The 23797-nt window shown below is 41.6% G+C and overlaps 2 protein-coding genes across 3 annotated transcripts; both read right to left on the bottom strand.

The window, feature by feature from the left end:
• Nucleotides 1–4718: 4718 nt before the first annotated feature.
• Nucleotides 4719–7744, bottom strand: LOC307044523 (piggyBac transposable element-derived protein 3-like). The gene is made up of 2 exons (XM_079689832.1): nt 5279–7744; nt 4719–5159 (listed from the first exon to the last, which is right to left on the bottom strand). Exon 1 carries the CDS (start codon nt 6784–6786, stop codon nt 5389–5391), a length of 1398 nt encoding a protein of 465 aa, XP_079545958.1. The 5' UTR covers nt 6787–7744; the 3' UTR covers nt 4719–5159; nt 5279–5388.
• An 11227-nt stretch (nt 7745–18971) lies between these two features.
• On the bottom strand, nt 18972–23478 carry LOC307043274 (uncharacterized protein). 2 transcript variants are annotated; one of them, XM_079687629.1, is made up of 3 exons: nt 23203–23478; nt 20862–21945; nt 18972–19739 (listed from the first exon to the last, which is right to left on the bottom strand). In XM_079687629.1, exons 2-3 carry the CDS (start codon nt 21012–21014, stop codon nt 19599–19601), a joined length of 294 nt encoding a protein of 97 aa, XP_079543755.1. In that variant the 5' UTR covers nt 21015–21945; nt 23203–23478; the 3' UTR covers nt 18972–19598. The 2 variants fall into 2 exon arrangements, with proteins under 2 accessions (XP_079543755.1, XP_079543754.1); XM_079687628.1 differs by having other exon boundaries at nt 20862–20993; nt 23203–23477.
• Nucleotides 23479–23797: the final 319 nt, after the last annotated feature.

Raw genomic sequence — 23797 nt, 5'->3', positions numbered from 1 at the left:
ACTTCACAGGTTTGGTAATGATGCAGCCATCAACGCATCTAAGCATCGTATGGGGTGTCATCAAATGCCGTTGCCATGGCGACGGACCACTCGCCATGAAACACGATGTGGCTGTAAGTCCCATCGAACCGGTCCAATCATCCCCCAATCTTCACTTGTATATCACCGGTCCATGCCTCAACAGCTCTACGCCAAATCTGAGATCTCACCATATGCCGTTTCCATGGAAACACATCCCTCGCCATAAAACATGATGTCGCTATAACTCCTATGCAAATGTTCAAAAAGTGCTCAAACTTCAAAAGTGTGCTAACAGTCCAGCCGTGAAGACATCTACGGGAAACACGGTTTCCTCATAACTTCAGTGAAAATACTCCAAAGAGCCCAAAACTTCACAGGTTTGGTAACAATGCAGCCATCAACGCATCTAAGCGTATTATGAGGTGTCATCAAATGCCGTTGCCATGGCGACATATCATTCACCATCAAGTTAGTTCAGAAGTTTGCGGTTCAAATATTCTGCTGCTATTCCAAGCCTTTTCACTTTATTTTCTTCTCTCATCACACATTCAAGCCCCCAGTGTTGTATGTATCATTTCAATCTAAATTATTCACTTTTTTTCTTACACATTACATTTCAACAGTTTAGCGTCAGATTTTCAGCATAAAGCATTCCCACTAGCAATTTCTTCAGGAATTGCATTCTCTAGTTGATCAGACGCTCTTTTTGAGATCGATATTTTAAAGTCTGGGATGTATATACCAACTCCAACACACTCTTCCTTGTTCTTAGAACCATCTGTGTACATTTGTAGGTAATTGTAGTTTGTTGAGTTCAGGTACGTATACTCGTTTTAATTCCCACTTAATTTATTTGCCACTCTTTTTTCCTTTCTATGATACTCACATCTATGGGGGAACACTGCTAAATGGGCTCGCTTTGGCAAACGTTATGGTCTTTACTCCATATGTCCTCATTCTCTCCTTGCTCGTCCAGCCCAACCCTCGACCCTGGAACTTTGCATATTCCCAGCAATCCTGTAGTATTCTGTTTGTAATATTTTCTTCTCCACTTCCTTGTAGTCTGACCCAGTATGACAGAGCAAGTTTCTGTCTCCTGATCACCAGAGGTGTCTCTCCTGCTTCTATCAGAACTGCATTAATAGGGGATGACTTTATCGCTCCAATACACAGCCGCAATGCTGTATATTGTATTCTATCCATTTTTAAAAGCAATGTTTTTGCTGCTGCTCCATACACTATACAGTACAACCATAGTCTATTGTGGACCTCATAATTGATCTGTAAATATCTATTAATGCTTGTTTGTCTGTGCCCCAGTTACAGCTCGTAATAGATTTAATACTTTTTTGCATTTTGTTTCCACTTGATTAATATGCATTTCCCATGTATATTTGTTATCAAACCACAGTCCTAGGTATTTGAACTCATTCACCTTTGTCATTGGACGATCATATAGTGTTAGCTGTTGGCCATCAATCTTGTGTTTATTTGTAAATACCATGTAGCATGACTTGCTTTCTGACATTTTGAATCCCCAGTTATATGATCACCTCTTCACTTTTTTAATCGCTCTACCTATATTCTCCATTAATTAATTCTACCAGAAACGTATCTTGCACATATAAAACTGAAGAAAAATTATTTCTTTCTTTCAATTTCAAAAACAGGTCATATGGAGAACATGTTAAACTGTTAGGAACACATATTGTCCCATCTCAGCATGTTTTTATTATTAAATAAAATCCATTATTAAATGAGTTTCACCCTTAAGATGTCAGGCCCTGTCACAGACAAATGTGAGTACGGTAAAATGATTTCCTAATATATTTTTTTAATACAAATAGCATTTTCCCATTGATCACATGTCCCTGATTGTATCTAAAATGTTTTTCAAATCATTTTAAAGATTTCTTAGCAACCTTTCAGTTGACTGTAGTAGACGGTAAGGAAAGAATAATCACCAGGTAGTCATATTGTTGGAAAAGAAATACTTTTACACCAATTATTTTTCAAAACAGCTGATGTGGATATGACCCCCCACCTCCATGCTCACAATTGCAGAAGTTATTGCACTTACCATTATCATGATTCAATATTAGATTGATGTGGTAATAATCATTTAAGGACACACGATAAGATTTAATAGAAATGTATTGATAATTGCTCGAAGCATTGTTTTAATAAACACATTTATTACAAAATAACAATGGTAATTCAACAATTCATTTAATCTAATCCTTGATTAATTGTCAGCTTACATTTTTTTATATATAGATAAAAACCTCCATTACAATGTTAGCAGGTATTTAAAGGTCCCCTATTATACTGTTTTTCATCAATATATCACAGGTCTCAGCTATATACAGAGCCTGTCTCTGATTGGCTGAAACACCAAACAGATCATTGCAGCATCCCATAATCCCTTCTGTTTCAGCCCTGTTTCAAAAGTGCTGATTCTCTGGCTGTTACTTTAGATGAAAAATAAGGAGCCCCTCCCCACGCCCCTCTGAGAGAGATTTGGTTACAAAGAACTCAATGGTGCTTTAGTTGGAGATTCAGGTTATAAGGGGGGGGGGGCGTTACCTTGGTTGGTGATTGGCTAATGGTTACACAAGCCAAAACATCGTTATGACATCATAAAGTGGCCAAAATCTGATCAGCTCATTTTCAGACAGGTTTTTATATAAATTAATCAGGACAAAAAGAGAGAGAATCTTTTTTCCTGAAACTTTCAGAGTCTCTTTCCACAGAGGGGACACATGTTGATTTAGAAGAGACATGAAGAAGAGGGGGCACATGTTGATGTAGAAGAGACATGAAGAAGAGGGGACAAATGTTGATGTAGAAGAGACATGAAGAAGAGGGGACACATGTTGATGTAGAAGAGACATGAAGAAGAGGGGACACATGTTGATGTAGAAGAGACATGAAGAAGAGGGGACACATGTTGATGTCGAAGAGACATGAAGAAGAGGGGACACATGTTGATGTAGAAGAGACATGAGGAAGAGGGGACACATGTTGATGTAGAGGAGACATGGAGAAGAGGGGACACATGTGATGTAGAAGAGACATGAAGAAGAGGGGACACATGTGATGTAGAAGAGACATGAAGAAGAGGGGACACATGTTGATGTAGAAGAGACATGAAGAAGAGGGGACAGATGTTGATGTAGAAGAGACATGAAGAAGAGGGGACACATGGTGATGTAGAAGAGACATGAAGAAGAGGGGACACATGTTGATGTAGAAGAGACATGAAGAAGAGGGGACACATGGTGATGTAGAAGAGACATGAAGAAGAGGGGACACATGTTGATGTAGAAGAGACATGAAGAAGAGGGGACACATGTTGATGTAGAAGAGACATCAAGAAGAGGGGACACACGTTGATGTAGAAGAGACATGAAGAAGAGGGGACACATGTTGATGTAGAGGAGACATGGAGAAGTGGATTTTGCATAATAGGTGACCTTTAAGTAGCAATATCATATTCAGAGCTTAGGGGTGACTACAATAGAGTGCCACGGTGACGCGTCCTAAAACCCGGAAGTAAACTCCTTTCGGTTCCTTCGACAAAAAAGCAATGCAATTTCTCCATAGGATTTTGGAAAATAGCTGGAAATAAGGTCTGTGGTCGACACACATTTAAGAGACGGATCACGTTTTGTTCAGCCGGATAATATCTACATGTCTACTTTTACAATTGTGAAGTACTTGTACTTGAGTACAGAGGTCTAAGAAGTATTCAGATATTGTACTTAATAAAAGTAGGAATACTCTGTTACAAGTCCTGTATTCAAAATCTTACTCAAGTAAAACTAAAGTAGAAAAGTATTGGAATCAAAATACACTTCAAGTACCAAAAGTAAAAGTAGTCATCGTGCAGATTGGTCCATTTCAGAATAATATATATGATATGTTTTATAATGATTGATCATTAAAGTGTTATCAAAGCTGGTAAAGGTGCAGCTAGTTTGAATGACTTTGTATAAGGGTAGCTTGTGAAGTCTGATTTAAGACTTGATTATATTTCACACCATTAATCCACATCTGTAAAGTAACTAAAGTTATTACATACATGCGGTGGTGTAAGTACACCATTACCTCTGAATTGTAGCATCAAACGGAAATACTCAAGTGAAGTACAAGTACCTAAAAATTGTATTTAAGTATACAGTACTTAGGTAAATCACCTCTGCTTGAGTATTTTCTTGTGTGCTACTTAATTAATCAATTCCTACATTTTGCATGTCAATATTGTACTTTTTATTTCATTACATTTATCTGACAACTTTGGTTACTATACAAATTCTGTGTATTAGGTAAAACTAAATATAAATCAACTAATACATGAAGATTGACTTAAAACAATATGTTGAAATATCCAGCAACAGTAAATTAATTATTTGAATGAGGTCCACACTTACCAGCTGTGATGAACACATTTATTAATTAATAATCATTATCATATCATCCCATATACATGATTCTAAAATGGTCCCTGACACTTAAAACCCTGTAAAGCACACATAGAAAAACATTAATACAAATGTACAAAAAATGTTGTTGGCATTTCAGATGTTGTTGTAGGGAGCTTCTGGTGCAGAAATGAAAGAGTTTTTAGGGAAATGTTGTAATATTGAATTTTTTTGTATTTCTACTCTATATTCTGAATAAATGTATTGAACAACTCTGGGTTAATTTACAGGATTGATTGCTTACTTAGCCCCATATCAGTATATAGTATGGATAATAATCACACATCAGTCATATTTGTTATGAATAGTCATTTATTCAATAATAATGCAATGGTAGTCCCAAAAACAGTTCCTGTCGTCAGAAAAACACAGACGGACGTCACACTTGGTGCATCGTGTGTTTGTGTACCCTTTACTGCAGTGTCTGCAGCGTCCTCTCTTTGTCTTCACTTGAAAATGTGCCACTAGGTCCTTGCGTACATCCAGTGGAGGCTGTGATCTCTTGGATGGGGCCCCATTTGGTGGACTCCCATCACCTGAGGATGGTCTCTTCTGAACATTCAACAGGCTCCTTGATGTCACTGTCGCTGCTGGGCTCCCGTTGCCTGAAGATGGCCGTCCTCTCTTGGGTGTTTTCAGAGGAGTTGTGTTCACCTGATTAGAACAGAATCAATTTAGATACATGTCAAAAATACATTAGGATTAAAGTCAAAAATATTACAGTGAAATATTTATTTTTTTACAAACGGCAAATAGCAGAAATGCATTCTTACCAGGATGAGAGAGGATGCTAGATCTGCCTGAAACTGTCTCCTGGTCAGGATCTCCTGCTTTGCCATCTTTAGAGCTTTGCAGTCCCGCTTGTAGAGGAGCCAGGCGTTGATCACAGCAAGGATGATGGTGTGCAGAAGATGTACACGTACCAGCGTCGGGATTTCATGGGGAACTTGTATTTGGCAGTAAACGAGTCCAACACATCCACACCTCCCATGTACTTGTTGTAAGTACCCACAATGGAAGGCCTCTCAACTTCTACGTAGGTTTTGTTGGCTTTGTTCCAGTGTGGAATTTTCTGCACAGGGTCTGGTCCAGCAAAGGATGACACAAGTGTGACCGCTCTGCTGTCATACCATTTGACAGCACAGATGTTGTGGTTGGTCTCCACTCGGATGTCAAAGCTTCCTCTCCCTTTTTTCTTCAAGCTCTTCTCGTCTTCAAGGTTACAGTTGGGTAGGTGCACCTGCCTGGCTGTTCCCACATAATGAATCCCACGATGAAGGAGCTTCACTACCAATGGGACACAGGTGAAGTAGTTGTCTGCGTAGACCTTGTAGTTCTGACCTTCTGGAAGCGTGGATGCAAGCTTCATCACAACATCACCTGACAATCCAAGTTCAGACTTGGCTCGTATCCCATTGACACTGCCTTGGTACACATCAAAGTCACAGATCATGCCAGAGACTCCAGTTCTCACCCACACTTTGAACCCCCATGGGTTTGGCTTGCCTCGCATGTATTGCTTGATGCCACTAAATTTCCCCTTGAAAGGAATCATAATCTCATCCACAGAGTTGTGTTCTTCTGGTACCACCTGCAGGCATTTCTCTCTGAATGTATCAAGCCAGGGTCTGACTTTCCAGAGTTCGTCTTTCTTTCCCATCTCTGACACTGTCAAGTTGTTTACAAAATGTAACGATGTCAACAGATATTGGAATCTGTTGCGTGTCATCACATCAGAAACAAGGGAATACCGTGTGTCTGTCTCCCAATACATACAAACTCCAGACATTTGTACTAGGCACATCTTCAGGTACATGCCAATCAGTTTCTCAATTTCCTTTGTATTTGTGTTGATGGATGTTCCATTCTTTTGAAAGCTGTACTCATTTGTGTTGGTTACCAAAGCCTGAATCATGTCTTCTGACACAAACTTCTGGAAGTACTCCAGTGGTGTGTGGAGGGCAATGACATTCTCTGTGATACCTGGACCAGCAAAATCAGTCTTGGGACTGATAAAATATTTTTTCAGCCAGCGATACCTGTCATGGGGCTTGGTGTGTTTATGAGGTTGGGGCTCGATGTCCACATAATCACTGACTGGGCGGTCATTGGGTTGTTGGTTGACTTTGTCCACTTGTCCACAGACATCTTCATCTGCCTCTTCTTCACTCATAGCAGTGTCACTGTCCTCTGATTCCATCTCAAAATCACTTTCTCCGTCTTGGATGGCAGCAATCACATCCTGCACACTGAATCGAGGACCTCTCTTTGCTGGTGGCATTCTGAAATAGAAAAAGTAATTAATAAATATGTATCAATAATATATGCTTATTATATTGTAACAGATTACCTGAAGGAATAGATAGGGTGGTGGGACAAGTGTTCATTCTGTCTGGCTAAGCCTATTATCATACTAAAAGTAATGCATGCACCACCCCCTTCCAGGTGTCCAAATGCAACAAGCATATGAATCCTATTTACATTTAACACTTGAGTCACACAATACTACCTGGCTTAGCCTATTATCATAATAAAAGGAATACCTACACCCATACATGCAGGTAGGGGTGGGCGATATGACGATATATATCGTCTCCACGATATTAGGTCCCCACGATATGCCTTTTCAGAGATATCATATCTATTGTGATACAGAGAGTCACTCAGTCATAGAATGTGAGTGCTGCGAGTGCAGGGTAGGATTTTCACGGCGGCCATGACGGCCATGCCGTCACTGTCCCTCGGTCTGGCCGTGAAGCCCCGAAAATAATTGTACGTCCTACCAGTGTTCGAATTACCCATTTGCTTCCGGGGGAGCCCTATTTTTCAGTGCACATCCTGCTACTAAATATATCACACGCACGCTCTGTTGACTGGCGCAGCAGCGCGGATTCGATCAATTGCTATAAAATCACTCTGCTACTACTACAGACGGTGTCAGTACGCCGGCGACTCTGGCCGTTGTTGAAGCCTCTTCAGGCTCCGCATCGGCAGGCCTCTCCCTCGGTGTGGAGTTGAGTAAAGTTAGAACGATATTGGCAGATTCAGATTTCACGGATCAATAACTCATGAACAAAACGTTATTCAGACACAAATTACGCCTCCTAAGTACCGTGGTATGGTTGACAACGAACTACAATCCCATGCTGATCAAAAAAAGCCAATACGTGCTGTCAAACTGGCATGCCCAGCGCCGTGGGAGGGCCAGGGAGGGCCAGGCCCTCCCATTTGACATTCCTGCCCTCTCCTAATAAACACGTTTTTTATTATTTATAATAATTATTTTTTTGTATTTTAATTTTTTTTAAATGATAAATAAACGGTGAACTTTTATGCTACGATGTATGTGATGTCAGATAGTAGCTTTAAAAAAAAATTGCAGGCTACGTCAAATAAATGCATGTGTCTGTTGTGATTCGTCCAAATTTAGACCAATCACAACGTCACACTCTGCCGCCTATTCTGGATTTGTTTATTGTGCCTTCTGTAGACATTTCTGTTTGAATTACAAAATGGATATCAGAAATTGGTTTAAAAGTTCTAAGGATTTATTAAAACGAAATAGCGATGAAAGAACTGCAGCCGATGCAGCTGCTGGCGACCCTGCACCTGCCGTTGCAGCAGCACGCCTTAATGTCACAAGCTTGACCTCGGCAAACCCCGGGACTGAGTTAGCGAGCCCAAGCCTTGACTCATCAAGGTGGCCGCCACCAACGCTGTCCTCCGAGGCACAGCTCCTTGTGCCCCTACCATCACCACCTGCGTTGCCACACCCTGCACCACACCCGCCATCCTCCTCCTCCTCCTCCGTGCCGGTGCCTCCTTACAGATGCCACCTTGCAGCACATCAACAGGTACTATTGGGCCAGCAACCACTCAAAGAATAACAGCCCAGATGATCTTGGGGTTAATAAACCCAACCAGGTGAAACTGATTGTGTTCAGGAAAGAAGCGCACTTTTGCCACTGTATGGTACAACAACAGACCATGGCTTGAATATTCGTTAAAAGCAGACGCAGCCTTTTGTTTCCCCTGTAGACAGTTTAAAGTAAATACGTCTTCATCTGATGCGGCTTTTACTGTCAAAGGTTTTTGCGACTGGAGACACGCATTACAGACTGATAAAGGACTGATAAGGCATGCTGCATGTTAAGTGTAAGTATTAATATGTCTGCATGTAACTGCACTATAACTGTTCCACAGTAAGAGGGCGCTATAGGCGTAAGGAGGCGCAGCTATTGTAGCTGACGTCAGTTATCAGATATAAGGGATTGTTCCCTCCCCTTCTATCTCTCTCTCTCTAGCTCTCATGGAGAGCAGGTCAAGTGGTGCAATGCACATATGAAAATAAACCACGCCAGTTAAGGCTAAAGAAGACCTCGTCGTCATGACCAGTTTATTGCAATACATGTGACTCTGTCAACAGGTTATGGGCCCAGAACACGGAAGAGCGAAATAACGATAGCTAGTTAGCTGAAAAGTTTAGGCTAGTTTAGCGGCGGGAAAACCGTGGGATGCTAAAGCTAAGCTAACGGGCAGCTAAGCTAAGCTACAATCAAAAGATGGCGACCAGAGGCAGAAGCAAGTGGCCCACGTTTGACGGAAGGGCAGAAGAATACGAGCTCTGGGAAGAGCGGATGTTGTGCTGTATGCATGGAGTGGGGCTGAAAGAGACAATTTTGACGGGCCTCACGGGAGAAATAACGGAGGCCGCGCGAGCTCTGGATACTAAGCTGAACACCGACGCATACTGCGAGCTAGCACCACTCCTAGACAACACGAGCTTGGGGTTGATATTCCGGGACACAAAGGACAAAGGCCGAGAGAGTCTAAAAGTGTTAAGAGAACACTACATCGGCAGAGGTAGGCCCCGGATTGTATCCCTGTATATAACATTGACCGCGCTGAAGAAAGCTAACACAGAGACGGTGACTGAATACGCCATCAGGGCGGAGCAGATCATCACGGCGCTCAAAAGTGCAGGAGAAGCACCGAGCGATGGATTAATGATGGCGATGGTTATGAGGGGACTACCGGAGATGTATAAACCGTTCACACTGTTGGTGACGCACGGTTCAGCGGACATGTCGCTGGGGGAGTTCAAGGCCAAGTTGCGGAACTACGAAGCCTCAGAAGACTCAGACCCGGTCGCCGAGGAGGCGGGAGAAAGGGTAATGAAGGCCCGGGCAGCGCCAAAGAAAAAGACCGGACCCCCGACGGAGATGGCGTGTTGGCGATGTGGAGAAAAGGGTCACCCAAAAGATAATTGCACAAAAACTGTTTGGTGTAGTTTCTGTAAAACTTCGGGACACGCAGACAGAGTGTGTAGAAAGAAGCGCGAACAGAGCGCTCGGTACGCGGGTGTGCAAGATGGCGGCTGTGGACAAGATGGCGGCAGCGGTGGACGTGAGGCGAGTCGAGATGACGCCCGGAGAGCAGCGGGAAGAGAGGACTTCACCTTCGGGGCGCAGACAGCATACGCCATCTGGTCAGCGCAGCAGCAGCAGGCCAAAAGGAAGGGACTGATCGTGGACACAGGTGCGTCGTCCCACATTATCAACGACAGGAACCGATTCAAGAACTTTGACAGCACCTTCGAGCCGGAGAGACACAGCGTGGAGCTGGCAGACGGGAAGCACACTTTTGGGTTGGCGCACGGGAGAGGAGACGCACAGGTATGCCTCATAGACAGTGAGGGGCGCCGGTGTACAGTGAAGTTGAAGAACGCCCTCTACATACCCTCGTTCCCCCAATAACTATTTTCTGTAAAATCTGCTACTGCAAATGGTGCCAAGGTGTTCTTCAATGAAGAACGATGTTCTTGTGGAGCCTGACGGTACGAGATTTAACATTGAGGTGTACAAGAGAATGTATTATACAGAATGTAATGAAAATGATGTGTGTAATGTCAGTCATGATATTCAGACATGGCATGAGATCATGGGTCATTGTAATTACGAGGATATACTGAAGCTGCAGGCGGTAACAGTAGGCATGCACATTAACGGTGAAAAGCATAGACCTAACAAAGAATGTCATCTGTGTATAAAGGGAAAGTTCACTCAAACAAGGAACAGAGGTCCCACAGAAAAAGTAAAGACACCACTTGAGCTAGTTAACACAGATCTAGCCGGTCCAGTAACTAATGAGTCCATAGGTGGCTTTAAATATATGCAGTCTTTCACAGATGTGTGTACAGGGGCAGTGTTTGTTTACTTTCTCAAAGCAAAGAGTGACGCACTTCAGGCCACAGAGAAATTCCTTGCAGATGTAGCTCCGTATGGCAGCGTAAAATGCCTGAGGTCCGACAACGGAACAGAGTTTACAAATAGAGAGTTTCAGTCACTGCTGAGAAGGAACAAGATCAGACACGAAACGTCCTGTCCTTACTCCCCGCACCAGAACGGGATAGCTGAGAGGGAAGGGGGCACTCTTTTCGAAATGGCTAGGTGTAAGCTAATAGACGGTAACTTACCTAAGAGTCTATGGCATTATGCGGTCCAAGAAGCAGCTTACACCAGAAATTGGTGTTTTAACAAGCACACGGGCACCACCCCATATACAGCACTGACAGAAAAAAGGTGTGATTTAGCCAGGATGCACAAGTTTGGGTCAGTGTGTTATGCTTACCAACAGGACAGAGGAGAAACTCGAATCCAGGTGTGAGAAAGGACTTTTTGTAGGGCATGACAAGGGCAGCCCCGCTTTTCTAGTCTATTATCCCGGTAAGGGGAAAGTGCAAAAGCACAGGTTAGTAAAGTTCGTCACAAAGACAACATGTGAGAACGAGACACTGACACAGGAGCCAGAGCTGGACTCCAGAGTAGGGTGTGAGAAAAGAGAGACAACACAGCCTAGTGTACTGAGCACAGACATGCAGACAGACGGTCAACAGACACCGCAGGATGATGGCGAGAAGCACCCAAGGGTGACGTCACGTGCCTCATGCAGTGGGAGATATCCCCCCCGGGAACATAAGCCCCCAAAGTATCCGAAAGACTATGCCCAGAGAGAAAGTGACAAGGATGACAGTACACTTACCAGCTTAGATTACTGCTACAGAGTAGTAAGTGGTGTACCTCAGACCTTTAAAGAGGCCATGATATCCCCTGAATCAGGAAAATGGGAGAGAGCGATGGATGAGGAGATGAGGTCCCTGGAGGACAATCATACTTTTAATCTAACAAAATTACCCGAGGGTAGACAGACAGTGGGAGGCAAGTGGGTGTACTCAATCAAGGAGGGTATTGAAGGGCACGATAGGTACAAGGCCAGGTTTGTAGCTAAAGGCTACAGTCAGAGGGAAGGAATAGATTACGGTGAGATATTCTCCCCTACAGCTAATCTGACCAGTGTACGGGTAGTTATGCAGAAGGCAGCTGAAGACAACCAGGGAACCATTGCACTTGCCAGAAACCCTGTGTGCCGACAGAGGTGTAAACATGTGGATATAAAATATCACTTAATTAGATCTGTCATCAGAGAAGGAAAGATGACACTGGTTTACTGTCCTACAGATGACATGGTTGCAGACGCTATGACCAAGCCTGTCTCCAAACTGAAATTGAAAAAATGTGCAGGGGTCATGTTCGGTGTGTAAAATATTGCCTACTATGTAATATTGACTGCCATGTTCTTCTGATGTTTTGAACTGTTATTTTTCTTGGAAAAGTTGTACAGTATACACGTCATTCATAAGTGGGAGTGTTAAGTGTAAGTATTAATATGTCTGCATGTAACTGCACTATAACTGTTCCACAGTGAGAGGGCGCTATAGGCGTAAGGAGGCGCAGCTATTGTAGCTGACGTCAGTTATCAGATATAATGGATTGTTCCCTCCCCTTCTATCTCTATAGCTCTCATGGAGAGCAGGTCAAGTGGTGCAATGCACACTTATACCACCCCAAATAAACCACCCCAGTTAAGGCTAAAGAAGACCTCGTCGTCATGACCAGTTTATTGCTATACATGTGACTCTGTCAACACCGCATCAAAAGAACACATTTCATGTGAGAGTTGTGGAGAGAGAGAGACAGATACGCGAGGAAACAAATAAGGAAATTAGTACTTTGGTGCAAATCAGCTGGCACGGAACCGCTATTAGTTGTCGTTGATATTATAGCTTTTTTTAGCTGTCAACCAACTCCCTCTCAGAGATGACCACGATTCACTCCACAGCATGTCCGAGTGCAGTGCATAGTAAAATAAACCATGCCCAAGGCGGGCTAAACAGTTCATCGTCTCCGTCTCTATATTTATTTCCTGAGGAAGCTACCACCCTTTACCAGTGTGCCTTGCTCGTGATTTACCAGTGTTTGTGCTGCCACGCACACAATTTTTCAAAAGTGGTTTCTATGTTGCCCTTTATTTGTGTATGTATTTGTGATAAGTGTGCGTCTTTCTTTACGCAATGCTTTTGGCCTTGCTGTTTGATATATATTGTGCCGCTGGCCCGAAGCACATGACGGTTTTGTGTGCCCTCCCGTGAAAATCATATGCCCTCCCTTTAGATTTGTTCTGGCGCCGGGTCTGCAAACTGGATCCATTCAATTGGTCTCTTTCCGCAGCCGGAGAAGAAACGAGTGCTCAGGGACCGTCTGCAAAGTGCAACACCGAAAAAAGAGAATGCAATAATATTCAATCACTTCACTATTATACAGTATATTACTACCAAACTCCCTACACACATCAATAGTCTCCTGATGCTCATACTACAGCAGAGAGTTTGGAAGAATGTGCTTTTGAATAACTTTGGGGAATATTTCTAATGTAAAATCTTCAATAAACATGGTATAATAGTCAATAACGTTACTATTATATTTCTACCAAACTCACCACACACATCAATAGTCTCCTGTTGGTCATACTACAGCAGAGAGTTTGGAAGAATATGGTTTGGAATAATTTTGGTGAATATTTATACTGTATAATAGTAACGTTATTGAAGATGATGTCATGTTTATTGAAGATTTTACATTAGAAATATTCACCAAGATTATTCAAAAGCACATTCTTCCAAACTCTCTGCTGTAGTATGAGCAACAGGAGACTATTGATGTGTGTAGTGAGTTTGGTAGCACTCCACTGCATAATAGTGAGATATTGAAGATTATACCATATTTATTGAAGATTTTACACTATAAATATTCCCCAAAATTATTCAAAAGCACATTCTTCCAAACTCTCTGCTGTAGTATGACCAACAGGAGACTACTGATGTATGTAGTGAGTTTGGTAGAAATATACTGTATACATGTGAAGTGATTGAATATTATTGTATTCTCTTTTTTCTGAGTTGCACTTTGCAGACGGTCCCTGAGCACTCGTTTCTTCTCCGGTTGCAGATAGAGACCAATGTAATGTGTCCAGTTTGGAGGACAGCACGTATTGGCTTTTTTTAAATCAAAATGTGATTGTAGTTCGTTGTCAACCTTACCACGGTACTTAGGAGACGTACTTTGTGTCTGAACAACGTTTTGTTCATGAGTTATTGATCCATGAAATCTGAATCTGCCAATATCGTTCCAACTTTACTCAACTTGGTGAGGAGCTGTCAAACTCGACCCAAACGCCGCTGACAGCCGGCCAACTAAAAGTTGTTTTCCGTTCACGTTGTCATTTTTAGACTCCTTTGCTTCTTTGCTTGTGAATCCAAAAGCTGCGAGGCATGGCTGTTTTCGTTTGGCCATATTTTTTTATCACAAAGCCAGAGTTAAAACAAAATCAATATGAACATTTCAAATACCGCGCTGGCATCGCCACCGTAACCATAGCAACGTACAGATGGCAACACCCTGAAATATTCACAAATATACAACAAATATTCAGAAACTGCAATGAACAATAACTATTATTTATTTCAAGAACTTTTATTTACAGAAACTCAACATTTCTAATATGTGTGACACAAATATGCACGATTGTTTTGGGCTCCCCCTATTTATCTCAAAGTCGGCCTTCAGGGGAGCTCCCTCCCTCTTCGGGGGAGCCAAGCTCCCCTAGCTCCCCCCATTTCGAACAGTGCGTCCTACGGCCACCATGGCCTGTGTGCCCCTGATACTGTTAAAATCTCGAAGTTGCTTTAAAAGCGTCAGAACAGTGGTTTCTGAACTGCGTTATGCTGCGTTCACAACGGACGCAATGCGAATATTCTCACCCTAACTGCTGGAGTTTCACCGCGGCTGTCAGCTGTGTTTACTCCTGTCATTCAAACAGGATGCGCAGGAGAGGGGGCGGGGCTTATATACATGTAAATACTGTGGTGGAAACCAACTACGACAAAATTAACCTATTTTACCGTGATTTAATTGTAATACACGTTTCAAAATGATGGCGAAGTAAATAAATACTGATAACGGTTAGTAAAAAACCAAGCTGTCTAGTCAGGATTCAGACAGTATAGATGAGAGTAACACATACGTCACTTCCGGGCAAAAATTACGGCCCCGCCCACTTTTGGGGGAAAACAACACTGTCATTTGAATGGTGGTCAATACAAATTCTGAAGTTTTTGCCCATCCGATCAATTTTTTTTGAAAACCGTGGATTTTTGGATCTTCAAAGAGCTCGATTACGATGGCCAGTCAGGCAAACAATTACATTCGATCATTGGTAATCGACAATCGGTCTTGATATATGGTTAAATTAAAATTAGTAGGCGAGGCTGTAATTTCTCCAGCTGTTACTCTCATGAGTGAGGCGGAACATAATAGTTTTATGATGCCAAAAAGCTGCTGTGTCGTTTATTGCACCTCAAACATTAAAACAAATCCAGAGTTACATGTTTCTGTACTTCCTCTTAGGAGAAAGAACAGTAACAGAAGATCTCTGGCTTCAGGCTTTCTTCAAATGAAAGCCGTTGTTTCCCCCAAAAGTGGGCGGGGCCGTAAAGTGACGTAGATGTTACTCTCATCTATGAAAATCGATAGCCTACTGCTATATTTAACCATATATCGAGCCCGATCGTCTATTTCTAATGGCTTAATGCAATTGTTTGCCTGTCTGGCCATTGGAATCGGGCTCTTTGAAGATCCAAAAATCTCCGGTTTTCTTACATTTCTGATCGGATTGGCAAAAACTTCAGAATTTGTATTGACCCCCGTTCAACTGACAGCATTGTTTTCCCCCAAAAGTGGGCGGAGCCGTTATTTTTGCCCGGAAATGACGCATTTGTTACTCTCATCTTGATTGGCTTATATTTTATTTTATCAATAAGGTATTTATATTTTTTTTCCCTTTTGAAACAGATGTTCAGTTATGCTAAAGTCTTTGATTGCACTTCAAGTTTCAGGGATTCATTGCAGAATTAAGACCAGCTTGAAATGGTATTTTGGTCTGTTACTCCTTTTTATTTTAGTTTTTGTTACCTTGTAGGTGGTTGTACTGTTAAGTAAGTTGAAAAATAACCATAATAACCGACATGAAAAAATATTGTGATAAATATCGTCTATCGTGATACTGCTTGAAAAATATCGTGATATATATTTTTCAATATCGCCCACCCCTACATGCAGGTAAACCAGTTCAACAAGTCACACAATGGCATTGTGTGACTTGTAATGTAAATGTAATGTAATTATGATGATAGGCAGCATTGTCACAATGCTGCCTATCATCATAATTACATTACATTACATTGAGCTGACGCTTTTATCCAAAGCGTACAATAAGTACATTCGACCAGGAAGATACAACCTTGAAGAAAACAGAATCATATAAGTACATCAGGTTTCATAGAGCCAAACATTTCAAGTGCTACTCAACTGGCTTTAGATAAGCCAGTCCTTTATTAGTATATAAGTGCTGTTAGCAGTTCTTTGTTAGTAATTCTATCGTTCGAAGTGGAGTCGAAAGAGAGGAGTTTTCAGTCTGCGCTGGAAGATGTGCAAGAAATCTGCTGTCCTGATTTCAACGGGGAGCTCATTCCACCATTTTGGAGACAGGATAGCAAACCCACGTGTTTTTGCTGATGGGAACTTGGGTCCCCCTCGCAGCGAGGGGGCAGCGAGTCGTTTGGCTGATGCAGAGCGAAGTGCACGTGCTGGGGTGTACAGTTTAACCATGTCCTGGATGTAGGAAGGGCCAGATCCATTCGCAGCATGGTATGCAAGTACCATTGTTTTGAAGTAGATTCTAGCAATTACTGGAAGCCAGTGAAGGGAGCGGAGGACCGGGGTGGTGTGGGAACATTTTGCAAGGTTGAAGACCAGACGTGCCGCTGCATTCTGGATGAGCTGCAGAGGTCGGATTGCACATGCAGGTAGACCAGCCAGGAGGGAGTTGCAGTAGTCTAGGCGTGAGATGACGAGAGCCTGGACCAGAACCTGCGTTGCTTTCTGGGACAGCTGGGGACGTATCCTCCTGATGTTGTAAAGCGTGTATCTGCAGCAGCGGGTTGTAGCAGCGATGTTTGCAGTGAAGGACAGTTTGTTATCTAGGATCACACCCAGATTCCTTGCAGTCTGAGTCGGGGAAACACCAGAGGTGCCGATGTTGATTGTTAGGTCAAGAGTGGGACAATCTTTTCCCGGAAGGAAAAGCAGTTCAGTCTTGTCAAGGTTGAGCTTGAGGTGGTGAGCAGACATCTACTGAGGGATGTCAGCTAGACAAGCAGAGATGCTTGCGACGACCTGGGTCTCTGAGCGGGGAAAGGACAGAATTAGTTGGGTATCATCAGCGTAGCAGCGGTATGAAAAACCATGCGGGGTAATGACAGATCCAAGCGAGTTTGTGTACAAGGAGAAGAGGAGGGGACCAAGAACAGAGCCCTGAGGGACCCCTGTGGTTAATTGACAAGGGTCGGACTTTGACCCTCTCCAAGTTACCCTGTAGGTACGGTTTTGAGGTATGAGGTGAGGAGGGAAAGTGCAGTGCCTGAAACTCCAAGTTTTTGGAGAGTGCGAAGGAGGATCTGATGGTTCACTGTGTCGAATGCAGCAGACAGGTCCAAAAGGATGATGACAGAAGAGAGGGAGGCTGCTTTGGCAGTGTGCAGTTCCTCAGAGACAGCAAGGAGAGCAGTTTCTGTGGAGTGACCTGCCTTGAAACCAGACTGGTGCGGATCCAGAAGGTTGTTCTGATGGAGATAACAGGAGAGTTGTTTAAAGACAGCGCGTTGAAGTGTTTTAGACAGGAACGGGAGGAGAGAGACAGGCCTGTAGTTTATAACATCAGACGGGTTGAGAGTGGGTTTCTTTAGGAGAGGGTTTACTCTTGCTTCCTTGAGACTGTTTGGAAAGTGACCAGAAGTTAGAGAAGTGTTGATGAAATGGGTGAGAAACGGTAGAATATCAGGAGCGATAGTCTGAAGGAGGTTTGAAGGGATAGGGTCCAGAGGACAGGTGGTAGGACGGGCAGAGGTAATGAGGGTAAGAACCTCACTTGGAGAGAGAGGGGAGAAGGAGTTTAGTGTGTGATCAAATAAAAGCAATACCAACACCCATACATGCAGATGAACCAGTTCAACAAGTCACACAATGCTGCCTATTATCATAATAAAAGGAATACCTACACCGACCCATGCAGGTAAACCAGTTCAACAAGTCACACAATGCTGTCTGGCTAATGATAATAGGCTAATTATCATACATCCAAGTTTCCCAACACATTTCAGAAAGAACTGTTTCTGCCAGATCCAGAGAAGAGTTAAATGTATTTGTGTAACTAATTAACTGATAAGAATCAAGTAGTTTAAAAGATTGCTACAGATATAATTTCACATACTGCTATCAGAGATAATGTATTAATTTATTCAATTCTGGTCTTAATTCAACATCTTAACAGAGGACACATTTAGAACTTAGTTAAAATAAATGTTCAAAGACATTATATTTATATTAGTGTTTTATTTCCACATGTGAACATATAAGAAGGGCAGGGTCCAATGTGTAAGGTGCACAGGCTATTTTGAGTACCACACTGACCCAGGAATGTAACATTGCAACAAAGACATAAGCCGCTCAAAATCAAATTTGATGAATGTATTCCACAATAACTAAATATGTACATGTTCTATCTAGACATTGTAATAATCACAACAATATTTGAGGCATTTTACTTACTTGAATCTGACAAATCCAGTCCAATGAAACAGAGAGATGTTGCTTGTTTAAAGATTTGGAAGTTGTGTGAGTGTATGCTCCCAAGGGCGGGACCTATACACACATTTACTACCCAATAGCATTGTGAGGCTGAACAAAAGGACCGTTTGACTATGTAAATGTAGTCTTTAAAAAAAAAGAAGCATTTACTGACTTTTTTATGATAGCTTAAAGTAATGTTGTAAAATAATAACCGGGAAGAAAGAGAAAAGTCTTCCTATCAGTCGAGAGAATATATAGATGCATTTTTCCAAATCACCTGAGCATAATGTGAGTTTGCAGAAAGAACTCTATGTAGACTAATCAAAGGGGGATTGAGGAGGAATGTCAGCCCCATGTGTCATCTCAAAGAACCAGGAAGCATCTATCAGTTTCTCTTAACACAACTCACATTTAATAAACACCCCTTGTTCATTCCAACAGCTGTGAGTTTAAAGAACATTTCATTAAAGCTCAAATCAACACACATTAAAGACAATAACACAGAGTTTGATTCTCCTGCATTTCTCCAGGTATTGGTCAAAGGTGAAAGTCAAAAGCATGTTCTAATAAAATTCACTTTAAACCTCCGGCTCTCCGTCACACTGCTTCCTCTTTGGATGGAAAGTACACTGAAAAAACTGAACCGTTGACATTAATAAAATGTTTCATTTCCTCAAAATTCACATAACTATATTAGGTTAGTTGAAAGCAATAATATTAAGTTGAACCACATATTTGTATTTAAGCTTAATATCATGGCTTTCAAATAACCTAATACAGTTATGTGAAATCTGTTGACATGATACATTTAATTAAAGTCAACATTTCAGTTTTTCCAGTGTGGCGATTGATTAAAAAGTTACAAACATAAACAAAAAAATTAAACAAATATATTGTATAACAGAAACTGATTATTTAACAATTAGCATAGCATTTCTGCTACGAAGATATCAATTGTGTCCACAATGTCGACGTTTCCACATCTTTCAGAAATAAACATGGAAAGGTTAATTCAGAATATGGGAGCATTCTCCAGAGCTTTGACTTGGGTGGCGAAAACCAGAACTCTTTTCTCCACTTCGGTGTTGATGTCGGCCTGCGAGGCCTGCGGGTTCTGCTGGAGGAACTCTGAGATGCTGAGGATGCACTCTCTCTGAGAAAAACACAAACACACAATGAGCCTCATGATGAAGTACAAAGTGGAAAGAGCCCTTCAGATGTTTCACTTCTATTAAAAAATGTGTGTTTATGGGGAAGTATGCATATCCAGGCGCTACTGGAGTGACAGTCCGACAGTGAATTACCGACTTCCCGCCGGTGGACCATGAACTGCATCGGCTACCACTCTGCTAAGGCTGAACCACAGTGGCATTATACAGATAAGAGCAGCGCTATGTTAGCAACAAATATGTTGTATCGTGCCTAAAAGCTGCTGTGTCATGTAAAGCAGGTCAAACAACAAAAAACATCCAACGTTAGGATTTTCTTTACTTTTACAAACTGGTTAGAAAGTGAGTTGAAGTTGAACCTGCTACAAACCAAAGAAGCCCTGGCACAGATCTACAATGGATCTCATTTCAGTTGAAAAAGGGGTATGTGCGTGACTGTGTGTAAATGACGTAACAAAGTTGCCTTATTTAAAAAGAATAACATAATTAATTTCATAGTTAAATTCAATAAATAAAGACTTTATTTAATGTAATATTAAAATCGTTAAAATATGGCATAATTTAATAAGTTAAATTAAGTTTTGTTGTATATGTTGTTACACCAATATGCAGACAGATAATTACTAATGTGTTGTGACCATAAGTGTTTGTTGTTTCTTGTGCCTAATGTTTGTTCATGTACTGGTACTGCGTATTTTTATGACGCACTGGGCAACTCAACGTGGGTTGACGTCTTCATTGAAGCTCTGCTGCAGTCTGTGAAATAAAGTTATCAGCAGAAAAGGAACTTTAAAGATTCAAATAATCACCTTTCACGACAAGCGGCCAACGAGGTATTTGTTTCATGTTTTCATGTGGGCGTCATGTCCTATTTTCATTCATATATTTGTATGTGTAGCACTACAATGTGCTAATGTGTTTTGCTATGCATATACAGTATGTTGTTCGTTGTTGTAGTTCTCACAGCGTAACGGAACAAGGGAGGCTACAAGATTAAACGCCAAGTTTAAACGCCAAGAATAAACGCCAAGAATAAACGCCAAGAATAAACAATGTGTCTGACTTTGATCCAGAGACGGAGCCCCCTGAAGGCAACAGGCAGGTACCTTATAAGCGTCCACTTTGTCCTGGCCGGTGAACCGATTCAGCAGCTCTCTGCCGACCTGGACACCCGTCACTGCCGCCAAAAAAGTCCGGTCCTCGTCCGTCTGAGAGGAAAGCCAGCGCAGTAGAGCCATCTGCAGAAAGGAGGGAGACATTTTATCATTATGGGTGCTTCGTGTCGTGTGCTGTGTCTCTCCCCCCTCTACCCCTGATTGTCTTCCTCCAGGTGAATCCTAGTCCCTAACCAGGCCCTGCATGACAAAGTGTTGATTATATTTCACATCATTAATCCAGATCTGCAAAGCAACTAAAGATAACATAATTATAAATAAGTGTAGTGGAGTAAAAGTACACGATTTACTGAATTATACTGGGGTAGAGATAGAAAGTAGCACAAAATGAAAATACTCAAATAGTGTACAGGTACCTTCAAAATTGTATTTAAGTACAGTAATTCAGTAAATATACTTAGTTACTTTACACCAATCGTGTTAGGAGATGTGCTCCTTTGTTACTCTTTGTATTATTTACTTTATCACTTTCTTTTATTTTTGCCGTTAAGTTTGTTTTGCAAACTTGCTAGTGAGCTCTCTTTGATTTTTTAAAGAACATATTTTGGTTTTGCAAATCTGTTCCCTCTTTCTTTGGTTATTAAATCTGTTGGGTTGTTACTCTCCGGTTTTCCCTATATTATTAGGTCTGGGTCTGGATCTGGATTAATACTGAGCAGAACCCAGAGGTATCACGCTCAGTGGGGGATGGATGATCCCCGCTAAATGTCACTTAAAGTTTGCCGGAAGCACTTCAATCAGGAGAGACGGTTTTGATGTAATAATACAGATTTATTGCGCAGATGCAAAAATGAATGTAATGGTAATTTTGGCGATTAGGCCCCGTTGTGTAGGAAGTATCGTTCGGGAGGGTAGAGCCGATCCGATGAAACCCCCCTGGGGTCTAGACACTGGTGGTGGTGAATGGATAGTTGGGTCGGTCTGAAGAGGAGTGGTTTAGCTTGACCCTGGATTCAGCGGGACGGGAGGTGAAAAGGGGTGGAGGAGGGTTGCGTAGAGTCACCTGAAATGACAGCTGTCAGAGGGGAAAGCGCAGATTTAAAAGGTTTGACGGAGCGTTATTATAGGCTCTTGGGAATAGAGCGAAGTGATGGGTTAAGCTGAAGAGTGACGCCCCCAGTCACTATGAGAGGAGGGAGAGTAATAGCATGGGAATAGAAATACATGAAGAGTAAAGACGGTCTTCCTGGTTGAACTTGCGCTGAGCTTAATTTCACGGACTCTGCGATGACAGCTTCTTCTGGTAGCAAGTTCCACTCTCTGATTGTTCTCGGAAAGAAAGAGTATTTAAGAGTGTCACTAGTAGCGAAAATGTGCTTGAAGTTCAAAGAGTTGGCTTTGCGGGTTGCACTTCTAACTGGCTCTAGAGTACATTGATGCATCAATGGCTGAGATGTTATGGACAATGTTGAAGAAGAGAACCAAACGAGCCAATCGCCGCCTTTCACTCAATTCCACCCAGTTCAACCGCTTGAGCATTTCTGTGACACTGCTGTCCCATTCATTATCTCCAAAAATGAATGAATGGGACAGCAGTGTCACAGAAATGCTCAAGGTAACGTAACTTGGGAGTTTAACATATATTTTAGCTATTTAAAACGTCACTTCTTCTTGTTTCCACCCTCTGCTCGCTTCAAATAATGGTTCCTTTACCTCCAACAGCCACAGTTTGTACTCTTCATTTTGCTACATAAACATGCTTTTGTGTATTATTCAGCACATTTGTGTGAAAGTCCAGTAATGAGATCAAATCAATGATTAATGATAGTCATTGAATTCATTTCCTATGATGAATTAGGTATACCCTCTTAAGCCATAATTACATACATAATGTTTTACAGCACGTGAAGAGGTTACATTAGACTCTAGTATTGACGTTATGTCAGAGATATCTTTGTATTGTGTTGCATAGATACATTCTGAAATTAGCGAACTGAACAAATCATGTGTCCACCTACTGCATACAACAATTAAAGTAGCCTAAATATAACCCATAAAGAACATTCATTCGGTACGTTTACCTCTATAATATATCGATTTTTAATTCAAAATGTGTTGTAACACTGTTGTCTTGCTGGTAATACCGATATTATCAAATGCAACAGTAATCTAAATACGTATTTATTTTATGTAATCGCAATCGAATGAAGTACAAAAAAAAGTGTATCCTAATTATGTAATCACGTCACATGTAATCCGTTACTCACCAAGCCTGTCAGGGATGAGTAAACTTAATTTAGCAACATAAACTGATGTGTGTATTTTTTCTCACCTGCTGAAATAACTGAGCGTTTGACATTGCTCGCCCTGAATTCGCCATGACGAAAAAGCTGAATATAAAAGTAAAAAACACCAAACTGCTGACAGTTTTGATGAATAATAATCCTACAACTTCCTCTGTTACAGATAAAAGAAGTTAAATGAGCTATTTTCACAAAATATACCGATAAGAAATGATTCTGTCGTCTAAAATAGAGGGTGAGATGAGAAATGTCTCTCTTCCTGTTTACATTGCTTCCTCTTCTTCTTCGTTGGTGTCAGTCTGACTCAGACTCCATGCCACCTCTCAGTGGTCACAATCAGAATCGGTTTGATTACCAAGTACACAGACACAGAAAGAAGAATACTTTTTGGTTCCTTTTAAGAAAGCAAAACAAAAAAAGAATACCATTATAAAAGCTATTTTTAAAAACTATTTCAAAGTCTATTGTAACAAATTCAAAAATAAAGGCAATATTAACAGAACATATACATATGTAAGAAACTGAGTACAATAAAATAAAATATGACGAATACTATATTCTCTACTTCTGTAAGAGCAGAGGTGAAAGGAGTGTTTCACTTCAGAAAAAAAGGGAAAATGAGCT

This window comes from Notothenia rossii (genome assembly GCF_949606895.1).
Source record: "Notothenia rossii genome assembly, chromosome: 6".
In the NCBI taxonomy this organism is placed as follows: Eukaryota; Metazoa; Chordata; class Actinopteri; order Perciformes; family Nototheniidae; genus Notothenia; species Notothenia rossii.
Note: the sequence above shows the minus strand (reverse complement) of the source record. Positions and strands in the feature narration are given on the sequence as shown.